This window comes from Diadema antillarum, unplaced genomic scaffold (assembly GCF_040938485.1).
Source record: "Diadema antillarum isolate AM-2024a unplaced genomic scaffold, OU_Dant_1.0 seq00001218_RagTag, whole genome shotgun sequence".
NCBI lineage: Eukaryota > Metazoa > Echinodermata > Echinoidea > Diadematoida > Diadematidae > Diadema > Diadema antillarum.
In genome coordinates this window covers 120,253-136,648 of record NW_027272010.1, presented here as the reverse complement: position 1 = coordinate 136,648, position 16,396 = coordinate 120,253, and the positions used below count along the sequence as shown (strand labels likewise).

At 38.1% G+C, this 16,396-nt stretch overlaps 1 protein-coding gene across 1 annotated transcript in view; it reads left to right on the top strand.

Annotated features, from left to right (window-relative positions):
- The window catches only part of LOC139744903 (GON-4-like protein), a 100,527-nt gene that overhangs the window by 19,266 nt on the left and 64,865 nt on the right, over positions 1 to 16,396 (top strand). Inside the window, exons 4-6 of the mRNA XM_071655316.1 lie at positions 2,207 to 2,260; positions 6,960 to 7,094; positions 9,309 to 9,602. Of these exons, the coding sequence (XP_071511417.1) occupies positions 2,207 to 2,260; positions 6,960 to 7,094; positions 9,309 to 9,602 (483 nt within the window). The remainder of the gene's footprint in view (positions 1 to 2,206; positions 2,261 to 6,959; positions 7,095 to 9,308; positions 9,603 to 16,396) is intronic.

Below are 16,396 nucleotides of genomic sequence, written 5' to 3'. Positions count from 1 at the left end.
GTGATTTCAAATTCAATATCAGTGCTGATGCTGGTGTTATCTCCCAAACAAGTGCCAGGAATTGACATCCAACAGTGACGGTCAGATTAGCGCAAGCAATACCAAGTACAATATAAGCTTATTGCTCCTCAACACTAGTCTATCTTCACACCACTGCAGAGTCTTGCAGGAATTGCATATAATGTGAAAAGTGTTGACCCTTGGTTCAAGTCAATTGTGAAAAGACACTTGTACTGCAATATGTGCTTTGTACTGAAGGAGTGATGTAGAAGAATTAAAATGTCCCACATTCTTAAACATCTCCAAAATACAACGGTCTTAATTTTGCTCCGAGGCATATATGTACATTTACATGGCCAGGTCTAAATGGTATACTGTGTACTTTCCATGGGTGCCTATTGCATTTATTGTACATACAGTAGAGACTATTCATGTATACTCAATGTGAGTGGTGACATCACGCATTCATGGAAGTGAATGTTGGTCTTGTGCAATGACAGTGCTAACACCAATACTGAATTTAAAATGACAAATTTGATAATTCTTGGGGCTAATGTTTGCCAATTGGGAAAAAGCATACAGTCACCACAAGAATCCATTTGTAGAGCTCAGTTTAGTAGACAAGATTCAGTGCCGTGCACAACAGTAGCGTCAGGAACCATGTCGTGACGTTGTGGTCACTGCTAACACTGACCGATTTCCAGTTTTGGATTATTGCTGGTGTTGGTATTAGGATAGCACAATTGCCAGAATTAACACTGAGCTTGAAACCACCCATTGTTTCTGTTTTAGATAAGGTGAATTAACATTAAGGTTGTAATAAGACTTTTTACAAATTGATGAGTTTACCTCTCGAATGTATGCTAAACCTTTCCCAGTATGTAGGTGTTAATAGGATACAAATCTGTGTGGCACGGTTCACTGTGGCATGTTCAGGGGCCCGTTTCATAAAACTTGTCATCAGTGACAAGTTGTCATAGATGTGACAAGCTACTGAAATGCTTGCATCTGATTGGCTGAGAGCAAATTTGTCATAGAAATGTGCCAGTTGTCACTGATGACAAGTTTTATGAAACGGGCCCCTGGACCGCATTGTTAGGTATCCAACATGGTAATCTTCCTGTCACAGTTTGCTCTGGCATGGTTCGCTTGGACCTCTCTGGACCACTTTGACATGCTTTTAGAATTGGGACTCAACTCGAGTACTTCTAGTACAAATGATAGTAATAACCCAGGAGAAACTCTAGGGCTGGGTACAAATTCCCCAAATCACCAAATATTAATGTTTTTAAATATTTCATCTTCTGCAATATCAGGGCTGGATTTTGACCAAACTTGGCAAAATCACGAATGGAGGGAGGGGATTGTAGCTTGTACAAATGTGGTGGTGTCACCATTATGGCCCCAAGATGGGGCCAAAATATCCCAAATCGCCTCATATTTAGGGGTGTTTTTTTTTTTGGACATTTTCTTCTTCCATTTGAAAACTAATGGCTGGATTTGACCAAGCATATCAGAAATTATGAATGGGGAAGAGGATTACAGTATTTCCAAATGATGGTGGTGCCCCCAGGGGACCCACAGGGAAGGGCCCAAATACCCAAAATTAGGAGGATGTTGACTAAGCAGTCTTTACTAGCAATCCCCCCAATCTCATGATTTTATGTAAATAGTTTGTGTCAGGTGGAGTGCCATAAAGTATTAATGAGCACTGTATATACAATCTCTTGTTTGACATGAAATCAGTAAGAACAGGATGTACAGTACAATGTTTTCTTTGTATTATATTATTGTAGTCTCTAGTAGCTAATATTGATGAGAAGCAGTTGGGAAATCATTAGTCAAAAGCATTTATTTTTTATTTTTTTGCTGTTTGTTTGTACAACTCAACAGAAGAGTTGTGAGGTGATGACACCATCATCTTTTCCAATTTGTGTGTATTTGGTGATGAAACTTAATGGAGTTTTGTAAGTCATATTTTGACAAACCCTATAATGTTTTGTTCTGCAGATTTCATTGTTTTCATAAATGCCAACTTGAACATTGTGTGAAATCTTACATTGTCAGTATACGTACATCATCAGAACAGGGTATTATGTCTTCTTAAAATAGTTTTCACAGTTTTCAGATCTTGAGGGATATTTCAGTAATGATAACAATTTGCTTTTTACCTTGATAACTTGCTTTCTGTTACTGTTATATTCAGGAACCAAAGTTGACAAGGTCCAAGTTAAAAGAAGCTTCTGAAAAGGTTGGAAATGTAAGTACCAGTAAAATTGGCGTCAGCTCCATTCTATTTTCCTGCTTTTTATCGCCAAGAATTTTGAAAGAGAGAAGAAATTTTGAGCCTGAAGTCTCTTGTATAAGATATTTAAATATGCTCTTTTGCTCATGATTTTGCATTTGTTCGAACTTTTTTTAATACTCTTGTAAGAATTATATTCATTACTGTCATGTACTGTGTATTCATGATTTAACATTTTACAAACATAAGTTATTTAGAAGACAGAGTACATGTACAGGGTACTTGGTGGATGTTGAGGTAGTTGTACTAAGTTCTCATTCCCTCTTGACAAATCTGACAAGTATTCATGACCTGTATATAATTCAGTGTTTTGAATGGACCCATTGTGTTAAATCCATGATCTGTGGTTTACTTGACTGCATCTGGACTTTAAAGTTTGTTCCCCCCCCCCCCAAAAAAAAAAAAAAGAATCTGTGTGTATAGGGTGTGCTGGCTCTTCACCGTTTCTGTAGTATATCTGTGGGTTCCGTAAAGCAGCCTGTATGTTTCATGGGCAAGCTTAGAGTCAGGAGAATCAATACAGAAATAAAGATGTTAGTCTGTGGTGAGTTCATCAGGTTTTCATGGTGACAGTTCACCTTCGTAGGCTTCAGAGTTTACCATTGAAAATCTGTTGTAAAACACAGTTTGTAAGTGACAATAGTCTTCGTTTGCTGATTACAGCTTGTATTAATTTTTAGACTTAATACAAGATGGAAGAACTTTGATAAAGTTCTTTCACTTACATTTGAATGTCTTCATGGAAATGCCCTTGCCTATCTCAGTGAACTGATTAAGCCATATCTGCCTGATGGTAATCTACATTCATAAGTCAGAATATCTCTTCTCTAAAATATGCTTTAGATCCAAGGCATTTGGTAATAGGGAGCCCTTTTGGAAAAATGGCACCAGCACAATAGAACAGTCTTCCCCTAAACATCTGACATTTTGCTGACTTTGATGTAAATTTTAATCTATGTTAAAAATATTTTTTTTGATAATTATTGATTATGTTTCTGTTATATAACTCGAAATTATTCTATAATTTTAGCTTAAATTATATACACACATAGAAACAATCTTGATGGCGTTTCATATTTCTAAGAGCTTAATATTGTCATATTTGATAAAGGCACACCATCAGTTGTTTCTCAAAATCACTGGCACACATTGGAGCCTGACAATTGCTGATAGTAGTTTTTGTTGAGCCACACATTGGAGCCTGACAATTGCTGATAGTAGTTTTTGTTGAGCCCACCGGAGGTGTGGGAATACTAAGGGATCACCTGCGGCGTCTGTCCGTCCGTCGTCCGTCCGTCTGTCCGTCCGTCGTCCGTCCGTAATGCTACAAAAACCTGAATAACTCTCTACTGTGGATTTCAATTTCAATCAAACTTGGAGGGAAGAGTGGTTATACAAAGTTACACATTTTACCAAACATGAAGGGCACCTCAAGGTCAAAGGTCACAGGCAGGTCAATGAACTTTAGGGCCCAATGTTAAGTTTTTAGGGCGCGTTTCGTTTATTGCTCGTAACTTTTGATGTATCTGTCTGTTTGTGACCAAACTTAGATGGTAGATGTCCCTTGGGGAATTAAAGGTCATCACAAGGTCAGAGGTCACAGAAAGGGGTCAACAAATTTTTAGGGCCCATTGTTTTTTGCATAAATGAAGAAAAGCATATACATGAATAAGTCTTGACAAATGAAAATGATCTATAGACAACTGTTAGCACTAATGATAACATAACTGAGATTTAAAACGTACATATTCCTGTGGAGTACTAAACAAATATGTCATTTTTCAGAGAGGACGCTTTTGGACGGAATTGAAACCGTCGAATTTCAAATGTTCCCTGCCTGAAAATTAAATGAGTGTGGGTTACACAAATACTTTGTATGTGTAGGGTATGAGTGAGACTTTGCCGAGGGTATGTAATTGTTTTGAGTTCTGAAGTCTTAAAAAAAATTATTAAAGTGTACAAGTACATGTATCTTCGCCCCCCAAAAATATTTTTTTTATATGTGAAGGAGACACATTTCAGTAATCCATTCCACCATCTTTCAGAGAAAATGAGAATTAGTTAGTGAAATAATGCTTCTTTCCAAACACACTGTGTCTGGGAGATTCAGGAACCGCTGTGGTTCCGTAACCCACTGCAAACAATAGGTTTGCTGTAGTCTTGCCTCCCAGACCCATTATGTTTAGAAACTTTCAGATGCATTATTTCACTTATTAATTATCCTTTTTCTCTGAAATATGGTGCAATGGACTACTGAAATGTGTCTCGTTCACATATCAAAAGTAATTTTTTGGGCAAAGATACACTTTAAACTGTTTTCGGAGAGGACATTTTTGGGCGGAATATGCATATTAATCATGCTTCAAACCCAAATTTTTAAACTGTGTCCTAGATATCATGACACACACAGTTTTTGTCAAGCCCACCTGGTCAGGAGGGGAGGGGAGACTAAGGGATCGCCTGCGGCGTCCGTCTGTCCGTCGTCCGTAACGCTACAAAAACTTCGATAACTCTACTCTTGGCTTCAATTGCAATCAAATTTCGAGGGAAGAGGGGTCTTACAAAGTTACACATTTTACCATATATGAAGGTCACCTTAAGGTCAAGGCTCACAGGCAGGGGTCAATGAACTTTTAGAGCCCAATGTTAAGTTTTTGTGGCGTGTTTCTATTATGGGTCATGACTTTTGATCTATAACTCCATTTGTGACCAAACTTGGATGGTAGATGTCCCTTGGGGAGTGGATGATCACCACAAGGTCGAAGGTCATAAGCATGGGTCAACAAACTTTTAGAGCCCAATGTTAAGTTTTTATGGCGCATTTCTGTTATGGGTCATAACTTATGATCTATAACTCCATTTGTGACCAAACTTGGATGGTACTTGTCCCTTGGGGAGTGGATGATCACCACAAGGTCAAACGTCACAAACATGGGTCAACGAACTTTTAGAGCCCAATGTTATTTTTTATGGCATGTTTCTATTATGGGTCATAACTTTTGATCCATAACTCCATTTGTGACCAAACTTGGATGGTAGATGTCCCTTGGGGAGTGGATGGTCACCACAAGGTCAATGGTCACAAGCATGGGTCAATAAACTTTTAGAGCCCAATGTAAAGTTTTTATGGCGTGTTTCTATTATGGGTCTTAACTTTTGATCCATATCTCCATTTGTGACTAAACTTGGATGGTAGATATCCCTTGGGGAGTGGATGGTCACCACAAGGTCAAAGGTCACAAGCAGGGGTCAACAAACTTTTAGAGCCCAATGTTATTTTTTATGGCATGTTTCGATTGTGGCTCATAACTTTTGATCCCTCAGTCCGTTTGTGACCAAACTTGGATGGTAGATGTCCCTTGGGGAGTGGATGGTCACCACAAGGTCAAAGGTCACAAGCAGGGGTCAACAAACTTTTAGAGCCCAATGTTATGTTTTTATGGCATGTTTCGATTGTGGCTCATAACTTTTGATCCCTCAGTCCGTTTGTGACCAAACTTGGATGGCAGATGTCCCTTGGGGAATTAAAGGTCATCACAAGGTCAGAGGTCACAGAAAGGGGTCAACAAATTTTTAGGGCCCATCGTTAAGTTTTTATGGTGCATTTCTATTATGGGTCATAATTTTTGATCTGTAACTCCATTTTTGACCAAACTTGGATGGTAGATGTCCCTTGGGAAGTGGATAATCACCACAATGTCAAAGGTAACAAGCATGGGTCAACAAACTTTTAGAGCCGAATGTTAAGTTTTTATGGTGTGTTTCTATTATGGGTCATAACTTTTGATCTATAGCTCCATTTGTGACCAAACTTGGATGGTACTTGTCCCTTGGGGAGTGGATGATCACCACAAGGTCAAAGGTCACAAGCATGGGTCAACAAACTTTTAGAGCCGAATGTTAAGTTTTTGTGGCGTGTTTCTATTATGGGTCATAACTTTTGATCCATAACTCCGTTTGTGACTAAACTTGGGTGGTAGATGTCCCTTGGGGAGTGGATGGTCACCACAAGGTCAAAGGTCACAAGCAGGGGTCAACAAAGTTTTAGAGCCCAATGTTATGTTTTTATGGCGCGTTTCTATTATAAGTCATAACTTTTGATCCATAACTCCATTTGTGACTAAACTTGGGTGGTAGATGTCCCTTGGGGAGTAGATGGTCACCACAAGGTCAAAGGTCACAGGAAGGGGTCAACGAACTTTAAGGGCCCAATGTTAACTTTTTATGGCATGTTTCTTATTTGCCATAATTTTTTACCCAAAAAATCATATCTCTTTTTATCTGTTATCTCTTTTTTTTATCTGTTATATCCTATTCGCTGCAATTTCTTGTACGCGAATGGGCGAGACACATTATGGCACTCGCCTTGTTATTTTGCTGTAATAAGTTGGAGATTATGTTTGTGTTTTGTTTATATTGTCATAATATTAGGCATTACTGACAAGTAGTAGGAAAATTTGAACAGTACCATCAAAATATTAGATTTATTTCTTGTCAGTTGTAAAACTAGAGTAAAGTTCTTTGTTTGCTATGTCAGTGTGGTAGGTTGATATTTATTTTTAATCTGAAAACACATGAATGAGATTTTAGCTGTGCTACTTACATTGTATAACTTAATGGTAAAAGAATGTAAACATTCGGTCTGTTTCTGCAGCACATGCCTTATGTGTGGCCGCTCTCCCCAGTGAAGAACAAGAACAAGAAAGCGACTCCAGGATTCATTGAGATAAATTTCTCGGACGATACATCAGATGATGAAGACTATGAACCAACTCTGGATGAACTTATGGTTTGTTTGCGTTACAATGGGGTGTACAAAACAAATTTTTTTATACCTTGGGCCCAGAACAGGACCGCAGAACAATTCCCCCCAAATTCAAAGCTTTGATCATATAATTCTTCTTATTCAAATGAAGTAGTGCACTGTTGCAATTTTGTATATACATTTATGGAGATTTAGAAAGGGGAAAGATAGTAGTGGTTTATGACAGTTCTAAGGATAGCCCTATGTGGTTCCCCGATGACAAAGGAAGTCTTTTCTATTTTTTTTTTCAAGAGGTTGGCTTTCTGATCAGATTTAGGGTAAATGACATTCAGTAGGTAAAATATCAAGCAGAAGCAAAGCCTATTGGTAGTGTTACAAAGTAATGAACAATGATGATGATGATGATGATGATGATAATAATAATAATAATAGTAATAATAATAATAAGATAATAATAATAAAATAGTGATAATAATAATTATAATGATGACAATAATAAAATGATAATCATAATGATAATAATGAAATAATAATGATAATAATAATAATGATTGCATTTATATGGTGCTTTATACTTTATATATATACTTTATATATTAGCCTTTCCTTGTGTACTATGCAAGCATATGTAGAACAAGATACATAAACAAATTTTCTAAAGTATACATACCATGTGATATCTTATAAAGTATATATAATGCCATGCGGGACTATACATGTACAGAGTAGATACAGTGTATGTGTACGTAATGTGTGGTCGTGTCTCAGCAGGCTTTGGGGTTGCATCCAGGTCAATATATCTTGTATCTCAGGTGATAGGCAAACCTACAGAGGCTTATAGGTGTTTTATTTTGCTCGGTAGATACATGTAGGTACAGGGGGCATGTATTTTAAACCCGTGATTACCAATTACCAGGTTTTCAACATTCATGCATGTTCACATACCTTTCATGCATTGTGCACCTGCACACACACCAGCAGTCATGAAAATTCAAATTCCCATATTGCAGAAATCTTATGTGAAACATTGTGTCCACTAGACTTTTACTAAAACGTATAATGTGTACAGATGGAATTAAATTAGACTTAACTTGATGAGTTACTTGAATATGTTTGGTCATTACTCACTATTTGGGGTTCCTGCACCCTGCTTTTAAGTCAGACTCCAAGGCTTTATGCATCTAATTATCTCACCCAAGTTTACGCTTTCTAGCAAACAGTTTTAGAATACAACATCAAATATATCACACACAGTTCCTTCCCCTTGCAGACAATTTTAATGAATCAAATGAGTGGTCATTTGTCAGCTGATCAATGAATAATAACCCCTGGTCGCTGAATAGGACAGCGTCAGCCTGTATAAACCCCACTGTCAGCATAATAAAGACCATTGTCAGCACATCACATGCCCTTTGGAAGCTATTACCCATGGGGCAAACAAGGCTTATACTACTCCAGTGTCTGAATTACACAGCTGATCATTGATTACATACATGTGAGATTACATCTCTTTATCCAGCAATCCCCAGAAGCAGATGAGAAGTGACTGAAATTTTCTCAATGGATTCAGGACACTTTCTTTATTAGTATTGTCTTGAAAAGAGGAGCTTTTTCAGCACTTTGAAGCACTCTCTAATTTGATACATTGTTTCAAGAAAGGGATTTATCAGCAATTTGGTTTCTTTTCTTATTACATGTCTTGTTTGATAACATTTATTTTTCATCTCTAGATGGTCTGGCTGAACTGTTCTGTAGCTCAGTGGTAAAACATGTATATCTCAACCATTATTAAAATTAAGATGTGCACTCCATTACTGCAGTTATGAATTTATTCATCTTATCCATATTCTCAACACGCTTCATCATATATGTGATGAATGAGTTTGTACAAAAGTGAACAGTTCATTGTGTGTTACAACACAGCTAGAATGGGCTGCTAAAGGTGAGTTACCAAGAAGGGGCTGTCATGATGTTTTCTGTTTCTTGCAGTTTTGCGAAGTGTACAAATTGCTTGTTAGCTAGTCAGAGGCAGAGTTCACAATATTGGGTGATATTGAGTTGAATAAGGACATAATCCTCATGTAACTCTATCAGTTGTTTTGGTTTCATTTTACCTGTGGCTCTACACATATCAATTTAGATTTAGTGCCATACCAAATTTGAGGTTCCATGGACTCAACAGCCACTTGCTGGAACTGTTCGAGATTAATATGATTTTCCATCCCTTGATCTAAATAGAAAGAAGAAAGTGACTATGAGAGTGTAACATCACAGATGAGTGACTTTGGCTCGCCATGTGCCAGCACCCCTCCACGATCTGTTCAAGCCAGCATAGCAGAAAGTGAACTGGAAACCACTCCCACTGTAGAACTAGATTGTGCCAACAAGACAGTCAAGCCTAGTCCTTGTCCAGTGGCTCGACATCTTCAGGTGGCCCCCATACCCATGGGACCGCCTCCACCACCAGTAGACCCAGAAAGACTTGGTGATGATGTAACCTTCTTGCGTGAATTAGATGCAGTAAACAAGGAGGTGAGTGTGATTTAATTTCATTCAAATTGATGTTCAATGATTTATAGTTGAATTGAATATGAATTATTGTTTTTGCGTACTCAGATAATTTTTATGCAGATAGGCAGAAGTTTTGAAAAGTAGTCCTTACTGTTTGGGGTAGGCATATTCTGTTGCAGGATAGTGCAATGTAAGAGCAGTCAACATCACTGTATATGGATCAGCTCCCAAACAGGAGTTTGCCCGTTTGTGCAGTAGGCTGTACCTTGTTCTTCCTTCACTGTTCACCTTTTCAATCTTTGCCATTCACCATTTCATTTGTGTTGTGGATGTGACAAAGTTCAGTCTATGGTATTTCCAATATAGTCACAGTATATCAGAGGAGCACTGATTCAAGTTTGATCAAGATTTTTCCATCTAGTACTCTTGCTGTCAAGCTGAACATGGAAGTGCCTTACTCAGCAGCTAGAGTAGCTGATTAGATGGACACCATTTAGCAATTCCATACAGCTTGTTGAGGAAGAGCTGGTGGTTTGCAGTGTTGTAGGTACATTGTAGCTGTCACATTGGGAAAGGCACCACAACTATTTTTGTTCCTCTTCAAGTAATTCTCTATAACACATTTCCAGTGCATGATCGGTCATGTTGGAGACCAGTGTCCACTTGGATAAGATGTTGTTTGATTTGTAGTTTTTGACCTCAATTTTGTCTTACTTTGGCTTTAAACTTGCTCTCAACTGAGCCTTCTACCCAATCTTAGGAAGTTGGAGAGGGAAGGATGATTATCTATCAGTTGAAGTACAGGTAGTTGCTTTCTCATAGCCTTCCAAGCGAGTTTGATATGTTCTGTACGAATATCATCAAACCTAGCAGCCTTTTCAGTCTTGAGACAGTTGATTGCTATCTAGAGTTCCACATTGTTACAGTGGTGAATTGGTTCTTCATTAAATTTATGTATTTCCTGTGTGGTGGTTTGCCATTCACAACCAGCTGGTGAGAAATAAGATCTGCTGTTACAACAATACAGTCAGTTACTACCATTGTGGGGTCAGTGTTTAGTGTCTTGATAATGGACTTGGCTCTCTTGCCATTGTTGATCTTGCCAACTATTAGATATGTTCATGATTTTCTTTTTTTTTTCCTTTACTAGTATCATAAGCATCTCTGCTCCCTCAAGGTGTCTTCTTGACAGGGGTACCCTGCATATTATTTTGAGCAAATTGAGTAATGTGTTGAACAGCGAAGCTTCATCAGCTAAGATGTTGAAATGTAAAATTCTTTACATCTTCCGGTATGTACAATATGTTTTCTGGAGTTTTTACGCCTCTGCTGCAAAGTGTTGCCTGAAGCATTATGTGCCATGTTGTCCTTCTTGCCATCTGTAATTGATTTTATGGACAGCGTAAGTTAAGCACCATTTAAAGGACAAGTTCACCTTCATATACATGGGGATTGAGTGAAGGCAACAATATTAGTAGAACACATCAGTGAAAGTTTGGGGAAAATCCGACAATCCGTTCAAAAGTTATGAATTTTTAAATTATCTGTGCAATCACTGCTGGAGGAGAAGACTACTACAGTGTATGATGTCACATGCGTACAACGATATAAGGAAAATAAAAAGAGAATTTCACAGAACTTGACTTTTTTAATAAAGTGCACATTTCTTTGACTTGTTACTGACGTATGTTAGGGGTAATATTATTCCCCTTTACTTCTGAAAGAGAGAAGTCGAGTGTTGTTTTGTTATGTGAGAAAAGTGAGAATATCTTGAATTTTCTTTATACTTTCTTTATATCGTTGTACACATATGACATCACAAGCTATAGTAGTCTTCTCATCCAGCCATGACTGAGCAGAAACTTCAAAAATTCATAACTTTTGAACGGATTGTCCGATTTTCCTGAAACTCTCCTTGATGTGTTCTACTAATATTGCTGCATTCACTCAACTCACATGTCTATGAAGGTGAACGTGTCCTTTAAGGTATCCAAATGAAACTTTGCATATGCTCATGTATGTAGGAGTAGATGAAGCTGTGCCTATTAACTTTTGGGCGCCAAGGCTAAAGGTCAAAGGTCAAAATCAAATACTAAAATTTCATAATTTCCTCCATATCTCTGCAATGCCTGAAGGTATTCATTAAACTTTAATATATGTAGTATACCAGATAAATATTCTTTTGAGAAAGTTTTAGGTCATGGGGTCAAAGGTCAAATGAAAATGCTGAAATTTCATTTTTGTTTCTTATCTTGGAAATTGCTCAAGATGTCTTCTCGAAACATAGTATTAAATATACAGTTACTGGATGACAATTCTCGTGGGAGATTTTGGGTCAAGGGTCAAAGGTCAGGTTGAAATGCGAAAATTACTATAGTGCTTAAAGGCATCATTTACCATTTGCAGATGAAACAAAAACCCAGCCTTACTGCTTCAAAATACAGTCAAACCTGCCTTAGCGGCCACCTGTCTATAGCAGCCACTGAAAAATCCCCCCCCCCCCCCCCGAGAGAATAGCCCTGTTAAAGACCCTGTGTATAGCGGCCACCTGTCTAATGCGGCCAGCGGCCACAAATTTTGTTTCCCCGCGGTAGATTTTAACCTGTCTATAGGGGCCCAAACCCCAATGGAGCTGTAGCCAAGCCGACAATTCAGCGTGATTTTCTGCTTTGTAGCCGTGCGGGCAACGTTCAGTGATCACCACCGCTGCATTCATCCCTCATTCAGCCATAATAATGCACTAGTGTTAACCCTAACTAGGCCGGGCTATTTAGGTAGTTGGTAGAGCCGGGGGGGGGGGGGGGCCTCCCAGGCCCCCCTCCAGATCTCGGTCGTCGACCTCGTGATCGCGACGAAAATTGGCACACACATTACCTATGATGTAATCTAAAATACCATGAAGTTAATTTTTCAAAAAAAATCATCATTTATGCTAAATTATGCTAATTTATGCATGATGATGCATAAAATCAGACTATTTGGTATACATCACAAAAAAAAGCTCAAAACAGGCACATCTTTTGTGTAAATATTCTTTTTAGTGTCCTTAGCAAATGTAATTAAAAAAAATTGTGATATCAGAAAAAATTCTTAAGTATTTTATTGTTTTTTTAATTTCTTATGTATTTCTATGTTTTTTCGACTTTATGTTTTTCATTGTTTTTTCGATGAAATTTGTCCGCGACATCGCTACGAACAAGAAAATATGTTATTCATCGATTTTAATCAATAAAACACCAAAATAATCATGCTTTTATGAAATTTGCCAGTAAGAACAGTTTGCATTGAAATTGTACACGAATTAACGTTTTTGAGCAATTTTTGGTCTGACATGCATACATGTACATATTTATGCGTAACTTCAGATCCGCGCGCCCGGGCGTCACAAATTTGGTGTCAAAAGATGCGGGAGACTTGAAAGAAAAAAGTCATGAAACGTCGCGGCGATAGCTTTCTGCGATTGCGATACATCGCGCGGAACGTCGAGGGGGGGGGGGGGGGGCCTCGGAGGCCGCCCTCCGAGTATGTATAATGATCTATAGGTATAGTTATGCAAGACACACTTGCGTTTGTACCTGACGAGGCATTGCCATGGTAACGGCATTTTTCTAGAAAATATTGTGGAGTGAACTGCTTCCACAATTTTGAAGCAATTGAACTCAAATATGGTTTACATAAGGACATCGAGATTAAGATGTGCAAGACGCAATTTTTATGCCTCCGCCACGAAGTGGTGCCGGAGGCATTATGTTTTTGGGTTGTCCGTCCGTCCGTCCGCTTTCGTTTACGCGATAACTTGAGTAATATTTACTGGAATTTTACCAAACTTGGTCCAAGTATGTAGTATGATGAGGCAATTATTTCATTAGATTTTGGGTGAAATCGGCTAAAGGTCAAAGGTCAAGGTCAAATCATGAAATTGTATCCGTTTACGCGATAACTCAAGACTGGATAGAGGAAATTTCACCAAACTTTGTTGGAGGATGATGTATGATGGGACAATTACTTGATTAGTTTTTCACTGAAATCGGACAGAGGTCAAAGGTCAAAGATCAAGGTCAAATCCTAAAATTTAACTGTTTATGTGATAACTCAAAACTGGATGAAGCAGCTTTCACCAAACTTGGTCCAAGGATGATATATGATGGGACAATTAGTTGAGTAGATTTTAGTGACATTGGTTAGAGGTCAAAGGTCAAAAGGTCAAGGTCAAATGCTACAAATGTTGCAATTTCCCCCATATCTATGCAATGCCCAAAGGTATTTTCTTGAAACTTGGTGTGGACATGTACTACTGCATAAAGATTCTCCAGAGAGAGTTTCATGTCATAAGGTCAAAGGTCAAAAGGTCAAAGGTTAGGTGAAAATGTTGCAATATCACTTTTCTCGCAAATGGTTCAATGTATCTTCGTGGAACTTGGTACATACGCATGCACTGACTGGCAGGGATTATCTAGGGAATTTAGGGGTCATGGGTCAATAGTCAGGGGTCAAAGGTCAAGGTCACCTCAAAATTTTACCATTTCCCTCATATACTAGTATATGCAATGCTTGCATTATTAGTTTCAAAACTTAATACATGCATTACCTAATGGAGATTCTCTTGGAAATTTCCAGCCAGAAGGACAAAGGTCAAAGGTTAAGGGTCAAAGGCCAGGTTTCAATGCCCTCCAAAAAAAGAAAAAAAATCCATTTTGTACTGTAATTACACTCTTTCTTCATACCTTGGAAATTACTCAGTGCATAAACTTATAGAAAGGTCTGTCAGAATTCAAGTAAAAATTCTCAATTCCCCAAATATGTGTACCTGCACTCTTAGAAAATTAAAGCAACCCAGTTCAAGACATTACTGACAAACCTGTCATTTCAATATTTTGCCAGTTATGTGAAACTGTCATGGATCACACATTGTGAAGACATTGTACTATACGCCTATTGGGAGAATCATGCATTATGGCGGAGGCATCAGTCGCCGTAGCGACATTTCTAGTTTTTTTTTGTGTATATGTTTGTTGGAAAAAGCGTTGCCATGGTAACCACAATTTCCCAAAACCTTGTGGAGTGAACTTCTTATACAGTATTTAAGCAATTCATTTCAAATTTGGTATGTATAATGATCTAAGGTGTAGTTCTGCAAGACACACTTTGTGTTTGTACCCGACAAGGCATTGCCATAATAACAGTTTATTTTCTTGAAAATCTTGTGAAGTGAACTACTTTCACAATTTTGAAGCAGTTGAACTCAAATTTGGTGTACATAATGACATTGAGGGGTAGATATGCAAGACATGTTTTTTTTGTGTGTGTGTTTATCGGAGAAAGTGTTGCCATGGTAATGACAATTTCCCCAAAACCTTGTGGAGCGAACAACTTCCACAGTGTTTAAGCGATTTCTTTCAAATTCAGTATGTAGGGCCTATAATGATCTATAGGTGTAGTTATGCAAGACACTCTTTGTTCTTGTACCTGATGTGTTGCCATGGTAACTTCATATTTTCTTCAAATCTTGTGGATTGAACTACTTCCACAATCGTGAAGCAGTCAAACTCACCAGGTACTCACAAGGTACCACACACATGTATACACATAGACAGGCTGACAGACAGACAGACAGACAGACACACACACATAACCTTTATCAAACCCAGGTTCAATTCTTTTTCATAGGAATCTGGGCTACGGGAGCGGGGGTATTAATCACCTTTAGTGGTACTGCTAGTTCAAATCATTTGCAGAATACTCCCTGTCAGCCTATTTAGCCTGAAGCATGAAAGTAGGGCAACCATCTGACATATAAATGCAAGTTACTCAGTGATGTCAACAGTAATTGATCAGTTTTATGAGTGAGTATTGAGTGCCAAGACTTCTTTCTATGTATTGTTTCAGTTACTCCATTACTTGGGAAAGCTACAGTGTAGCTCTGGGTTGTAGCCTCTGTTCTGGTAACTGTAACCATTAATAAAGGGAGTGTGAAAAATGAAATTTAAAAGGAATTTTGCAAGATTTCATGTTTTATGGAAAGTACACATTCTCTTGACTTGTTGCTGGCTTATGCAAAGGTGACCAGTATTTCTCCTGCCTTCTGAAGGAGATGAGTGAAGTGCTACTTGCATTCTCCTAGAAAAATGTAAATATCTTTGCTTTCAATTCAGTTCGATCAAATTTTATTCGGCACCAAAAAAGTATTGGTATATTTTGTACATGGTAAAAAGAAAAGCAATGCATATGCATACATAATTTTTACAAATCAGCATCAGGACCCCTGTGAAGCAACTAGAGCATGTCAGTGGGGCCTAAAACAAGATTTGTTCAAGGTTGTTGGCGGATAATAATATGTGTTGTGAAAAAGAAAAAACTTAGCAGTGATTATATAATGGTTGAGAAGCAGATAAGTGTACAAACACATGCTCTTATTGTATCAGCATATCCTACACCATCATTATATCCTGTGTACTGGTATATCTACACCATCAGTTGTGCTGAAGTTACACTGTACAATGATATGATACCCAGAGGAGGTTCTTTAGTATTGCATTCTAATCCAACTAGTCACTGCTCAGCAAAGGCTTCTTGTGCTCCTGGCACTCTGAAAATATGCCTTTTTTTTCTCTCTCCTGATATTGTTAGTATGATGCTGTTGTTTAAAAAAATACTGTTATTATTGTGATTTGTGTTGAAGTTATTGTCTGACGTGTTTGTTTGTTTGTTTGTTTGTTTGTTTGTTTGTTTTTATGCCTCCGCCATGAAGTGATGCTGGAGGCATTATGTTTTCGGGTTGTCCGTCCTTCCGCCCGTCCGTCCTTCCGTCCGTAATC